At 44.6% G+C, this 14,988-nt stretch overlaps 1 protein-coding gene across 5 annotated transcripts in view; it reads left to right on the top strand.

Moving 5' to 3' along the window:
- Positions 1–14,988, top strand: part of LOC129765374 (calpain-D) — a 430,542-nt gene that overhangs the window by 408,289 nt on the left and 7,265 nt on the right. Inside the window, exon 12 of one of the 5 annotated variants that reach the window (XM_055765644.1) lies at positions 643–963. The exons of the other annotated variants lie outside the window; for them this stretch is intronic. Coding sequence (XP_055621619.1) covers positions 643–651 — 9 coding nt within the window. The 3' untranslated portion in view covers positions 652–963. Of the gene's footprint in view, positions 1–642; positions 964–14,988 lie in introns of those variants that run through there. 5 annotated transcript variants of the gene reach the window in all.

Here is a 14,988-nt window from a genome sequence, read left to right as displayed (position 1 = left end):
TGATTTTTCATTAGGGAGTATTATGGGAGGACGGGGTAATACCGGTATTATTTTAGTAGCACCTTTTTCATATTGTTTTTGATTTTTCATATAACATTATGGAAAAATAAGTAAACGTTCTAAAAATCTGAGTTTTTTACACATTGTGTTTAATTGCACTCCATTCTTAGGGTGGCCGTCCTCCCATACTTAGTTGGGATTTATCTATGCCGAAAAACACGCCTTGAATGTATTCTGTAGTGGCAAGGTCTAGAATACGTGTGACCGTAGTGCTAGTCGGAAGAAATATCTTTGGCGAAAATTTCCCCGATCCGAACGGAAATCGAACCCGAACCCCCTGCATGATAATGTATGACGCTAACCTCTCGGTCACGGGAGCTCAATTCTCGAGGCCTGATCACAAACGCCACTTCACGGTGGAAACAAAATGAATTGTGTGCAAGGTTATCTATACTTCATTTCGAAGTGGTGTTCGTGATCAAGTCCTTTGTCTTTTACAAAGTTACAGCCTTTCAAAAATTAATAATCTCGACGTTGCAACTTGCTCCTCTAAAGCCACAAATCCGCCGAGGCGACACTGAACAATATCCGATAAGATACTTGTTGATACATGCTTAATTTTTTACTTGTTTTTCACTCCAGCCACCGTAAGGAAAAACGTAATCTCTAACTTTTCCAACATATCTCTTCAAATGTCATTGATTTTATAATCCGAGGAGCTCAAAAAGAAAGGGGTGTAAGTAACATATTCGATTTTCTCTTCATCGGCTTTCTCTCTTGGTCATAACTTAACTGCAATCACGTTCCTAGCTTATTTGATAATGTGGACGATAGGTTAGAACTTTAATTATCGGTTTTTATAGCAAAATCAGATTGGAGCGTTTTTGCAGCAGAGTTAAGTGCGATTCACATACAACATCCACATCACGTTCACGTTCCGTCCCGTCACGTTGCGTCAATTATCTTTCCAGGCAGTTCTTATGCAAACATTCACATACACCGGCAACGGCAACTTCGACTTGCCGTTGCTGGTGTATGTGAATGCTTCAACAGGAATTGCATGGAAGAATAATTGACGCAACGTGCCGTGACGGAACGAGAATGTGACTTGGATGTTGTATGTGAATTGCACTTAATGCGGCGCTACACGATTCGTCCAACGTTTCACTCGAATGTTGGACTCAAACATTTGACTCGATGAATCGACAAATGTTGTGACGGATGTGCAACTACACGGTGAAGTGAATGTTCGATTCAATGCAATCGGTCCAAACATTCGGCGATTATTTGGATCGAATGTTTATTGTCAGACTTATCTCACTTCTTAACTAGGCGAACCTAGCCAGAATTTTCACCTGCCCCCGGGCTTCTGAATGCCAAAGGGGGACTAGGCTCTGCGGAATGCACGTATCTGCATGCTCGTGCTGTTTCAGTCCTGACCGAGAAATTGTCGGACAATCGCGCAGGTGCTAAGGATGACCGACTTTTGGATGCCGGCCAATTCCTTCTCCATGTTCAACACCTTTAGCGCTTCCAGAAGTGTCTTCGGGACAATTCCAGTTCCAGAGAGAACGACTGGAACAATTCTTGGGACCTCCCTTAGCCCCCACAGTTCCTTGAGCTCCACGGCCAATGGTCGGTACTTGCAGATTTTGCGACCGTGGGTCTCCTCCAGATTCTGGTTCAGTGGAATAGCGACATCGATGATGGTGACTTTGCGGTCGCTCTTGTCGTAAACCATTATATCTGGACGGTTGTGGTGGATCGAGAGGTCGGTCAGAACAGTGCGATCCCAGTACAGCTTGAAACGGTCATTTTCCAGGACAGGTGCAGGCAGGTACCGGTAGTTTGGTACGTTGTCTTCCAGTAGAGCACATTGGAGCGCCAGTTGTCGATGAACAATACGGGCCACGTTGTTGTGGCACTCGGTGTAGGCTGCGTTGGCCAAAACGGGACAGCCTCCCATAATGTGCTCTATGTTTTCACCTGGTTGATGGCACATCCGGCAAATGTCATCAACGTCTTGATGCCAGACGTACCGCCTGCAGTTTCTCGTCGGCATTATCCTGTCCTGGATGGCTATCATGTCGGCTTCTACTACTGAAGAGAGTTCACCACGCGTTAGCCACAGATTAGATGCGGCCTTGTCGACGTGTGGCCGATCCAGTTGATGGGGGTGGGCACCATGCACTGCCTTCTGCTTCCAAGCTGCAATCTTCTCCTCCTCTGTCTGCAGATTGCAGTTGAGTTGGTACTCCGCTTGCGCCAAGTGCAGAGCGCTGTATCCTCTGTCGGCGGCGCAGACAGCCCGGTATAGCGCGTTTTGGTTGGCGCGTTCTGCGAAGTACTCGCGCAGTTGTCGTACCTGGGCAACACACAGTGCAGATATGTCGACTATTCCAAGTCCCCCTTCTTTGCGTGGCAGTGAAACTCTCTCCAGTGCCGATTGAGGATGGTGCATTCCGGCCTCTTTAAATGCTTTCCTCATCCTCCTCTCAAGGTCCTCTAGGTCAGTTTTGCTCCATTTGACTACACCAAAACTGAAGGTCAGCAGGGGAACCGCGAATGTGTTGATCGCGCGTACCTTGTTCCCCGCGTTGAGGAAAGTCCTCAGGACACAGTTCACTCGACTCAAGAACTTGTCTCGCAGCTCCGTCTTGATGTCGGAGTGGCGAATCCCGGTGAGCTGTCGGAATCCAAGATATTTATAGGATTCGCCACGAACCATGTCTCTTATGAACTCGCCGTCATAGACCTCGTAACCTCCGGATTCGGTAAGCTGCCCTTTCAGCAGATGGACACAGCGGCACTTGTCAAGGCCGAACTCCATGCAGATGTCCCTGCTTATGTCTTCGACAACCCGGATAGCTACACCTAGACGCTGACGTGAATCAGCGTAGACCTTGAGATCATCCATGTAGAAGGTATGGGTCACTTCTTCGTGAGCGCCGTCGCCATACCTTATTTTATAGCCATGACCGTTTCTATTGAGCGTCCTACTGAGGGGGTTCAGTGCCAGACAAAACCAAAGCGGGCTGAAAGAGTCGCCTTGGAATATCCCCCTCTTTATCTGCAGCGTTCTAGACTGCAACACATTTTCCCCATCACTAAGGTGCAGAGACGTGCTCCACTGCCTCATCGCATGCTGCAGGAACCTAACGACGACGGGATCAATTTTGTAGAGCTCCAATACCCGGACGAGAAACGAGTGAGGTATGGAGTCATAAGCCTTCCTGTAATCGATGTAGGCCATACTTAGGTTCCGCTGGTTATATACCGCCTGGCCGACTATGGCTGCGTCGATGATGGCCTGGTCTTTGCAGCCATGCGTATTTTTCCTGCATCCTTTCTGCTCTTCTGCGATGATGTGATGCTGTTCGCAGTGAGCAGAAACTTTGGCGGTAATTATGCTGCTCAGTATTTTGTACAGACTCGATAGGCACGTTATCGGTCTGTACTTTGATGGGTTCAATGTGTTGCTGTCTTTCGGGAGGAGGAAGGTGACGCCACGGGTGGCGAATTGAGGAAGGTTGTGTGGGTCACGTAGCACCTTGTTGAAGCACTCAGCTATCTTTGGATGTGCGACGGTCAGCTTCTTGTGCCAAAAGTTCTGGACACCATCGGGGCCCGGTGCTGCCCAGTTCCTCAGGTACCGCGAGGCTTCGCGGACATCGTTCTCTCCGACGATGATAGCTGGCATCTCTCCAATTTCACCACAACTCTCCTCCTCCCTCTTAACCACATTTGCCCGTCGCGATGTTCTACTGGGGTCTCCCAAATACCAGCCCAGAAGTTCGTCACATCGCTAATATCTGGCAAACCTTCGCGGTAGTCGGGCTTCTCGTCGCTAATGTGGTCGTAGAACGCTTTTTCGTTATCTCTGAACATCCGATTTTGTTCCTGGCGCTTTGCAGAGTCAGAGTAACGTTTCAGCCGTTTAGTTAGGACGCTCAATTGCTGTACCAGTGTGTCGAGTTTTTCCGTCAGCTGGTGAGCTCCCAGCTGGCGAAGTTCAGTAGGCCGCACGATCACAGCAACTTGGCGACATAATTTCGCCGATCTGCTGCCTCTTTTGTACGCCATCAGTCTTCCAATTGCGGCGCGCTTGTTTAGGATCCGTTGCTCCAATCTCCTTCGCCATGGAGGCTCACGCCTTTCACGGAGATGTTGGAGCAGTCCGCCTCTTGGCCTAATACGGTATCCTAAACTTTTGGCGGTCGCCACAGCAGCACAGTAAACTTTCAGTTGCAGCTCCTCCATGTTCTCAGCATCAACCAAGTGCAGCGGAAGAACGTGCTCGTTCATGAGCTTTACTGCACTTGTCAGCCTGCGGGAATGCTGCAACTTCGGGATCCTGGGGCGCGACAATGGGTCTGTGTCGCGGAACTGTGAGATCGCCTCGTCGTAGTGGAAGACCAGATCGCGTAGTAGTTGTTGATCTGGCTGTGGGTCTTCCGGCTCAGGGGGTTGTTGTACTGTGGCCTCCACTGGTGCTGATTCGCGTGCCCCACTCGCGAATGAATTGCTCAGCCGTACTGAACTTCGTCTCGACACATCGCTTGCTCTGTTGTTCCTGGAGCTTATTTCTCTCTGCACCTGCTGCTTGATCTCGTCGATTTGCGTTTGGGAGAGCATGTTGTTGCGTACTATCGCTCTACGCCTCGCGTTCATCGCGTTCTGATCAAGCCTCCCGACGAACTCTGGATACGCTTCCTCGAACATTGTTAGTATTCGAGGGCGACCGCTCATGTCCGTCTCCAAAGCAGTGCAGATGTAATAGGCGCGGATCACGAATTCATTCATTTCGTGTGTCCACATGATCCGGCGCCTAGTGGTACCCACAAGTGTGGACGACTGTCGTCTGGCAGTCGCAACACGTCTCGTAGGCGCAGCGTTTCTTGGGTGATGTCGATGACTGCTGTTTCCGTGTGGCGGTAGCTCTTCGGGTTGAACCCGGCTGGTGGCCCGCTCTTGCACATCGCCCTCCAGCCGCTGGCCGCTCGCTCTTACGCCCGTTCCAGGACCAGCTCCAGTTCGGGGACCCTCCTCGGGTGATCGCATTCTAATAATTCTTCGTGATCGTAGCTCCATTTTATTGGGTGTATCTCCTTTGCCCGGGAGACAGCGGGTTGGCAAGGCCTCCATGACCCGGGAGGCCTTCCCCGGGAGAGATATAGCGCTCTGACTCGCTCGCACCCCCTCACTTAGCCACTTTCGACACCCGTTCTCGGAGCCAAGACCAGGTGTGTGTTTCCAGTTCACGCCCGATCTAAAAATGTCGTCATATGATCTTCGTGGAGGCGTGAGATAGGAACATTTGAGACCAACAGGCAGGCTCCTACCCTATGTTGATCCCCATTTGAGAACCAACGTTGTTTATTTTTTATTTTTTTTTATAAATTCGTTTATTTTTACAGGCTCAGTTACATAAGTTTAAAGGAGCCGAAATCTTAAATATATTTTTAAAACTATATATATGAACAATTTTCTTAAATCTATGGTTAGTAATGTGGGAAACCGATTACTCGTGGTGGACTCGAGATTAAAAGGGTGACATTTTCTCAGGAAAAGGATGGGGTATAAGGAAATTATTACAATGTTGATAATCACACACACTCAATTTTTAAATCTATTCGTACATCAGTTGTGAATTTACATTTCATTCTTCTGTTTATAGCAAGCGGACCAATTACTCACAAAGGAAGAAATGGAGGGTATAAGGATACAAGGATAATCATACACGAACATCGATAGATTTAAGGAAAACATATATTTGGGACATGTAATCAAGGTCTAACCGAGCCAACACATCTCTCACCGGCACATTGGGCTGCCTTCCTCTAGCCCGAAGGGAGTTCTCTAAATTCGATCTGGCAACAAGATACACCTCACACGACCAAACAACGTGTTCGATGTCGTTGTAACCTCGGCCACAAACGCAGATATTGCTGCCGGCCAGATTGAAACGAAAGAGTAGCGCGTCTAACGAACAGTGATTGGACATGAGTCGGGAGAAGGTGCGAATAAAGTCCCGACTCAAGTCCAGACTTTTGAACCATGGTTTGAGGCTAACCTTAGGGATAATCGAGTGAAGCCACCGGCCCAATTCATCTTCGTTCCATTTGCGTTGCCAGTTAGCGATGGTATTTTTACGGACTAAAGAGTAAAATTCATTGAAGGCGATTTGACCTTTGCTAATGAGTCAGCCCTCTCATTACCCGGAATTGAGCAATGAGAAGGGACCCACACAAAGGTAATGACATAACAGCGTCTGGATAAAGCACTCAAAATTTTTCGTATTCTCTCAAGGAAGTACGGCGAGTGCTTTTCCGGCCTCACTGAACGGATAGCTTCGACAGAGCTAAGACTATCCGTTACAATGTAATAGTGTTCAACAGGTCGTGAGGCGACGCTGTCCAGCGCCCAATGAATTGCTGCCAATTCAGCAATATACACTGAGCAAGGATTCTGAAGACTGTGTGAGGTGCTCAAAAATTCGTTGAACACTCCAAATCCTGTGGACTCATTTATAGTGGACCCATCAGTAAAGTACATATTATCACAATTGATACCCCTATATTTTTCATCGAAGATCGTTGGAGCGATCCTCGATCGTTGGTAATCTGAATATCCATGGATATCTTGCTTCATGGACAGATCAAAATGCACAGAGGAATTGATGTAGTCAGGGAAACAAACACGGTTGGGAATATACGAAGAAGAATCAACCTGCATGGAGATGAATTCATGATATGAACTCATGAATCCGGAGTGAAAATTTAGCTCGATCAGCCGCTCAAAATTTCCGATTACCAATAGGTTCGTGACCTTACACCGGATGAAGAACCGAAGAGATAATAAATTGAAGCGATCTTTTAGTGGGAGTAGGCCTGCCAAAACCTCGAGACTCATGGTATGCGTTGAGGGCATACATCCCAACGCAATACGGAGACAAAGATACTGAATTCGCTCGAGTTTAATTAAGTGTGTTTTGGCAGTTGATTGAAACCAGAAACTGCCATACTCCATCACTGAGAGAATAGTTGTTCTATACAACATTATAAGATCTTCGGTATGGGCTCCCCACCAGGTGCCGGTAATTGTACGGAGAAAGTTTATTCTTTGTTGGCATTTTTTACTCAGATACCTAATATGGGCCCCCCAAGTACATTTGGAGTCGAACCAGACCCCAAGATACTTGAATGGCATAGCATGAGTGATCGGTTTACCCAAAAGTTGAAGCTTTGGTTTTGCTGGTCTATGCTTCCTAGAAAAAACTACCATCTCTGTTTTCTCCGTGGAGAATTCGATCCCTAGCCCAATGGCCCAGGTTGAAAAATTGTTCAAAGTATCTTGTAAGGGTTCTTGTAGGTCGGATTCTGTTGATCCTACGACAGAGACCACTCCATCATCTGCAAGTTGTCTTAGGCTGCAATTTTGTGTAAGGCAATTGTCGATGTCGCTTACATAGAACTTGTACAAAAGGGGGCTTAAACATGAGCCCTGGGGGAGGCCCATGTAAGAGACCCGACTTACTGCCGAATCTCCGTGAGTAAAGTTCAAATGCTTCTCACAAAGCAAGTTATATAACATATTATTCAATAGAGGCGGCAGACCCCGAGAGTGTAATTTGTCCGACAAAACCTCTATTGAAACAGAATCGAAGGCCCCCTTTATGTCCAAGAATACTGAAGCCATTTGTTTTTTTCCGGCGTAAGCCATTTGAATTTCTGAAGAAAGCAACGCAAGACAATCATTCGTCCCCTTGCCCCTGCGGAACCCATATTGTGTATCTGAGAGTAGGCCATTCGTTTCAACCCATCGATCAAGGCGAAACAAGATCATTTTCTCCAACAATTTCCGTATACAAGACAGCATTGCTATTGGGCGGTACGAATTGAAGTCGGACGCGGGTTTTCCGGGTTTTTGAATAGCTATAACTCGTACTTGTCTCCAATCATCTGGAACAATATTATGCTCCAGAAACCGATTGAATAAATTCAACAAGCGATGTTTCGCCACATTAGGGAGGTTTTTCAGCAAGTTGAACTTAATTCTATCCGATCCCGGAGCAGAATTGTTACATGAAAGCAGAGCAAGAGAGAATTCTACCATCGAAAACTCGGAATCAAGATCGCACCTATCTTGTGGTATATCTCGAACATTTTTTTGCACAGGAGCGGAATCAGGACAAACCTTCCGTGCAAAATTCAAAATCCATCGATGTGAATATTCCTCGCTTTCATTGGATGAAGAGCGATTTCTCATGTTTCGAGCCACTTTCCATAATTTTTTCATTGACGTTTCTCGTGACAAACCTCCCACGAAATTTCGCCAATAAGCACGTTTTTTCCCTTTGATCAAGTTTTTAAATTGATTTTCAAGGTCCAAATACGATTGAAAATTTTCAATGGTTCCACGTTTCCGAAAAGCTTTGAATGCGTTCGATTTATCCTGATAAAGCTTGGAACATTGGCTATCCCACCATGGATTGGGAGGCCTTCGGGAAATGGTGGAACCTGGGATGGGTTTCGTTTGAGCGCGAACCGCGCTGTCATAGATCAAACGAGAAAGGAAGTTATACTCCTCCAATGGAGGTAAACCATCTCTGGAATTGATGGCTAGAGCAATCGCGTCCGCATATTTTGACGTATGACTACGTCTAACCGGAAGATATAGGGGGTGAAATGGAAATCTAGGCACTGAACAAGTAGGAAAAAATGCAAGATTTGGAACGCTTATAACTCGAGCATTTCTCAATAGATCGCAAAGGTTTTTGCATCAATTGATAGGAAATATATCTACGCATCTATCATAACGAATAACATTTCATTTTTCTTGAGATAAATAATTGAATAAGTGTGAAATATCGAGCATTGTCAGAATGCACTATGTGCCCATTTTTGATTGGTCCATTTTGTGCTCCTCAAATCGAACCGACCAAAACGGGCAACCAGAGCAGCAGCGAAATAGAATGAACCACGATTGGAAAGGAAAAAGAAAAAAATGAACGAAACATTGGTCGCAGTCTCACACATGCGTAATTCTCGAGCCAGCCAGTCAGCTTAAAAATCCCCGCTCCGCTGCCGTAACGATTATTCTCATTCAAACCGTACACCACATCGGTTCGCATCACAACACATCAACAAACCAACCCAAGCAGCCATGTCTGGACATGGTAAAGGAGGAAAAGTGAAGGGAAAGGCAAAATCCGGCTCGAACCGTGTTGATCTGGAGTTCCCCGCAAGGGTTGCTAGGCCGAGCGCGTTAGTACCAGTGCACCAGTCCATCTAGCCGGCGTTATATAGTTTCGGCCGCCGAAGTGATCGGGTTAGCTGGTAAAGCTGCTCGCGACGATAAGAAAACCCGCATTCGGAACAGAACACATTCGGTTCGGTGGACATCAAGACAACAGGCAGTTGCAGCGAGTGGCGAATGGCAAACGCAATCGCAAAACGGCATCAGGTAGCAGAAGAAAAATGTTTGTTCTTTATACACACTGCTTTGGTGGCAAATCCAGAACAAGGCGGCATCGAGGGCGTTCGAAATGGTTTTTTTCAAAACCACGAGTACTAAGTTTTCTAAATTTGAACCATTCCATAAAACAAGGCGCTTTTCAGGGCCATTAAACCTTCCAAAAAAGAGTTTAGGAAATACAGTTCAATGCTTTCTAAAACAATATCCAAAATAATAATAAAACACAAATTGATTTTTTCATAATTTGATTGCCAGGATATGATGAGTATGTGAATTTGGCAGTTGTTCTGAGCTTATTGATTTTCACCAATTCTTAAATTGCTTCTAGATTGAAAGTACAGTAATTTACACTTATCTCGACATTTGGCTAATTGGTCGGACCAGTAATGCGACATATTTAGTTGGACATTTTTGTAAACATAGAGTTCGGGGTCCAAATTATGACCCCACATTGAAGGTCGACACTGTACCACTGTCATCGCAAATGTTCAATTACAGGTTAAAATTACCTCCAATCCGATACTGAGTGGTGGTAATGCGACGTGCCATTGAATGTAATTTACTGTAAAATATGTCACAAGCTGGATGGGAAGAAATTTTCCAACTGTGAAAGCTGTGGCGAGTGGCAAATGCAATCGCTAAACAGCAAGGTTTAGCCGAACAAGATGGGGATATCGAGTGATAACAAAACAATAAACTCTTTAGATTGAAGATAATTTTGTGATCCTTTAAAGGACCCTTTTTAGCCTGCATGTGAATCCAACGAGCGAACAAATCGTAATGAATGTATTTTCTTCTTCTTCTTCTTTTTGGCTTTAAGAGGGTTTAAACTTTTCAGTTCATTCGCCTCTAGCTCTGAGAAGAGCCATTGAGCACCAGTCTTGAGGAGGCTGGTGAAAAAGAAGAAAAAACCATATTCAGCGGACCTGTCTGCTCAGATGTAAAACCGGGCGAAGGCAGGAAAGGATACTATGCCATATAAGATGTTTAATATGAGCTGTAACGTAATTGTATTGTTATTAATTAGTACCAAAGCGGCGACGAAGCATCGTAGAACCAAGCTCTAGAACAAAGGGAAAGGGAGGGAGTGGGGGGGTGGGTGAAAAGGAAGGGATGATGAGGAAAAGGGTGGGATACAGAGGAAAGGAATGAAGGGAGGCAAATGCGATGTTGGGTGGTTTATGAATGTAGTAAAATTTAATGGTGTTAGTAAAATGCTGGATAAGAATGAATTAGTGTAGTTAGGAAATGTTATGTCAGAGGTAATGTAAATTATATAGTACTGGTTATGTATTGTAAATTATATATAGGTGATGTAAATTATATAGTACTGCTAAATTTGCTGAAAGATTAATGTAAGTAAAGGTTGTTGTGAATTAAGCGAAAATGTTTATTGGTTATATATTATTATATGATTTAACATTTTATGTATTTTTCTGTGTTTATATGTATACCGTACATACGCAAAATTCTGTTTGCTTTTATGATTTTGTTTTTATACATATGTATGCATGCGTATGTACATGTATACATGTATACACGTTTATTAATTTATATATGCATACGTAACGGTGAAGTGATTAATTTAAATAAAGATATGTTTTAGAATTTAGATTTTACCAAAGAAGCCGGTTTCTTTCAGAAACGCAATTAAATTGGTTTCCTGTGTCTCGTCTCTACTGAGAATGTCTCGGAGACTCTGACCTATATTGTGTCGGGCACGAGCATCTTTGGTGTGTTGGCATTCTAGTAGAAGATGCCTAACTGAAACATGGGCTGAGTTACATGCGCAAAGTGGTCTTTCGGTTTTCTCCATTAGGTGTGAGTGTGTGAAAAAAGTGTGTCCAATTCGAAGACGGGTTAGCACCCGTCTTTCTTTGCTGTTGTTTTGATCGAACCAAGGAAGCGTGGTATTTTTGATTTGATGGAGATGGGTGGGAGGGCAATTTAACCAGCCTATGTTCCAGCTTTCGCGAATTTGCTGACTGACCCAGCGAACTATATCAGTTCGAGGACAGGGTATAACTGGTGGTTCTATTTTGCTACCCTTACCGGCCAGTTTGTCTGCGGCTGTGTTTCCGAGGATTCCGGAATGACCAGGAACCCAACAGTAGGAGACGTTTTTTTCTGAAGCAGCCTCTTCTGTCTGTATTATCCATGGATGTCTACTGTTTCCACTGAGCAGGTCTTGAAGACAGCTAGCTGAATCGGAGAAAATTACCGTAGGAAGGTGATCATGGGTACACTCTTGTGTAGCTATTAATAGAGCAAAAGCTTCCGCACTGAAGATGGAGCATTGCGGTGGAAGAGAAAAGCTACCGGTGTATCTGTTCTCGAAGATTCCACACCCAACTCCATCGGAGTTAACAGAACCGTCTGTGTAGACCTGGTGTTCGTTATGAAAGTGAGTAGCCGTGAGATGGTTGAAGCAGGCTTTAATTTTTGGTGGAGGGTCGCCCGCACGGACAGTCTTGAGAAGATCAAGATTCACGTTCGGCGGTATGGCGTTCCATTTTCTTCCCGTGGCAGTTGAAAGTGCACATATATCGGGAAGGTCTTGGTTCGTGAGGTCTTTGAACCAATTTATAGCTCGAATTACTGATGGTGCATTGGGGTCATTGTCAGGAAGTGAGAGTTGTCGGATGGCTTTGCCCGTGATGATTCTTGTTACAAGGTGTTTGAAAGGTGTTTGCTTTGTTGTAGATGGGTTCAATAGTGTTGAGTACTCTGTCCCCACCACGGCTGAAGATGCCTATTCCGTAGAGGATTTGGGGGATCAACCAGACATTGATAATTAGCAATGTTTCTCTGTGTCCAGAGGATAAACTTCCTGTAATAGACTTCAGGATATTCATTTTACCGTTGGCTGCTTTTTTGACTAATTGAGCATGATGTAAAAAGTTAAGCCTGGTATCGAAGGTTACGCCCAGTATTCTTAGTGTTCTCTTCTGAGGGATTTCGGTTTGATTAAGCTTTAGGGCGGATTTCTTTTTGAGTGTTTTGCCAATGTGAATGAATCGGGATTTTTCTGGCGAAAATTGGAATCCTATGTTTTGGGCCCAGTTTTGTATGGAATCAATTGTACTTTGAAGTCTCTTTCTCTGTGCTAACCCAAAGCCACTGACAGAAACAAGAGTGATATAATCAGCATAAACAAAAATGTTTATACTGTCGGGAATTAATTCGAAAATAGGTTGCATGGCAACAGTGAAGAGTGTTGGAGAAAGGACCGAACCTTGGGGAAAACCGTTTTCAAGGATTTTCAATGAAGACTTGTGATTGTTGATGATTGTTTTAAAGGTTCTGTTTTCCAGAAACCCTTTGATGAAGAAGCCTAATCTACCACGAACCCCCCAGTTGAAAAGATTTTTCAGAACTGGGTACCTCCATGCTCGATCGAAGGCCTTGCTAAGATCGAGTGATACAATATCTGCGTGCAGATTACTTTCAGCGGCGTCGTCTAGGACTTTTTCGAGAGCTACGAGGCAGTCTTCTGTACTTTTACCCGCGCGGAAGGCAAATTGTCTAGGGTCGAGCAGCTTGTTTGACTCTAAAAAGGTCGTTAAGCGCCGGTTGATAATTTTTTCCATGATTTTACCGACGCAACTCAGAAGAGTGATGGGACGGAAGTTGTCCAGTCCAGCAGGTGATTATTCTTGTCTGGTTTAGGCAGAGAGACCATTAGGCCCTCTTTCCAGCAATTTGGGAAAATTCCACTATTCCATACATTGTTGTAAAGTTTTAAAAGAACTTTTTTCCCAAGATAGGGTAGGTTTTTCAGCATTGGGTAGCTGATATCATCTGGTCCAGTGGAGCCGCGTGTTGCTTTGTTTAAGGCCCATTCTAGTTCTTTGAGGGAAATAGTTTTGTTGAAGTCAAAATTTGCGTCGGTGTTAAAATCAATGGGGATTTTTTCGCATTCTGCCTTGCGGGTTTGGAAGGTAGTGTCGAAGCTATGGTTGGATGAGGTGGAGGCAAAGAAATCTCCGAAAGCCTCTGCTATAGTTTTCCGATCATTTGTATAATGACCGTTAATTAAAAGGTTGTATTCGTTGTTCCTTTTTTTGCCATGAAGTCTGCCAATTTTGCTCCATAATTCCTTTGACGACTTGTTGGGATTAATATCGTTGACGAATTTAATCCAGCTGTTATGCTTGGCTGTTTTAATAATAGCTCTAGCATTGTTGCGAGCCCTTTGGAATTCCTATAGCAAAGTGTGCTTAGATGGGTTATACGGATGGGCCTTTCTTAGCTTGCGTAAGGCTTTTCTTCTGTCTTTGATGGCTTTATTTACTTAAGGTGTCCACCATGGGACGCATTTTCTACCAGGATTTCCGCTGGTTCTAGGAATGTGCCGTATTGCAACCTCAAGGACGGCTTGGGAAAAGTCCTCGGGTGTCCAATCTTGTTTGGCTGAGAGGCAGCTTTCAATGTCACATTGATAGCCAGCCCAGTTTGTATATTCAAATTTCCATCTCGGCCTTGTTGAAACTTCTGGAGAAGGTTGGCCAAGGGAAATACATATTGGGAGATGATCGCTGTTGCAGCAATCATCGTGGGTGTTCCATGAAAGCTTTGAACAAAGTTGAGGGGATACGATGGTGAGATCTATGGCCGAAGAAGAGCCAGAAGCAGAATTGATTCTGGTGTGTTGGCCGTTGTTCAGAAGAGTGAGAGTATTATCTGAGAGAAAATCCTCTAAAATGGAACCTCTTCGATTGAGGTATGAACATCCCCAGGCGTATGAGTGAGCATTGAAATCACCCATAAGGAGAACTGGGGAGGGAAGTTGGTTAAGAAGATGGTCCAGTTGATTCCGTAGAAGAGCCGGGTCGGACGTAGGAGAAATGTATATGCTGGCTACTGTGATTGGAAAAGGAAGGTTTATTCGTATTGCCACTGCTTGTAGAGCGGTGTTAACGGGGAGAAAATTGTGGGGGGTGCCGATTTTTATTGAAGTTGCAACCCCGTTGAATGAAGGGTTGGGTCCTTCTTTGAAATAAGTGGTGTATCCTTTGATAGAATCTTTGTGAAAATTTCTCTGCGTCATAGTCTCTTGAAGAGCTATGATTGTGGGATTATATTTATAAATTAATGTTTGTAATTCCGGAAAATTTCTTTGGAGACTTCGAATGTTCCATTGAATAGCTAGTTTGCTCGTTGGAGTGAATGTATTGACGAGTAAGGTGGATCTTATTTCCCCTTTGAAGGGGTGCTGTTCTTTCCGGATTTCTTGTAATTTTTGTTTTGTTTGTTGTTGTTTTGTGTGTTGTTGTTTTGTGTGATGTTGTTTTGTGTGTTATTGTTTTGTGTGTTATTGTTTTGTGTGTTGTTGTTTTGTGTGTTATTGTTTTGTGTGTTGTTGTTTTGTGTGTTGTTGTTTTGTGTGTTGTTGTTTTGTGTGTTGCTGTTTTGTGTGTTGTGGTGAGGTGTGGTTTCCGTTGATTCCTGATTGTTTCGTGTCTTCTTCCTTTGTTTCTCTTTATTTTGGCGAAGTTCATCTTCCGAGGT

Source organism: Toxorhynchites rutilus, chromosome 1 (genome assembly GCF_029784135.1).
Source record: "Toxorhynchites rutilus septentrionalis strain SRP chromosome 1, ASM2978413v1, whole genome shotgun sequence".
NCBI classification, from domain to species: domain Eukaryota; kingdom Metazoa; phylum Arthropoda; class Insecta; order Diptera; family Culicidae; genus Toxorhynchites; species Toxorhynchites rutilus.
This window is presented reverse-complemented; position numbering and strand designations above follow the sequence as displayed.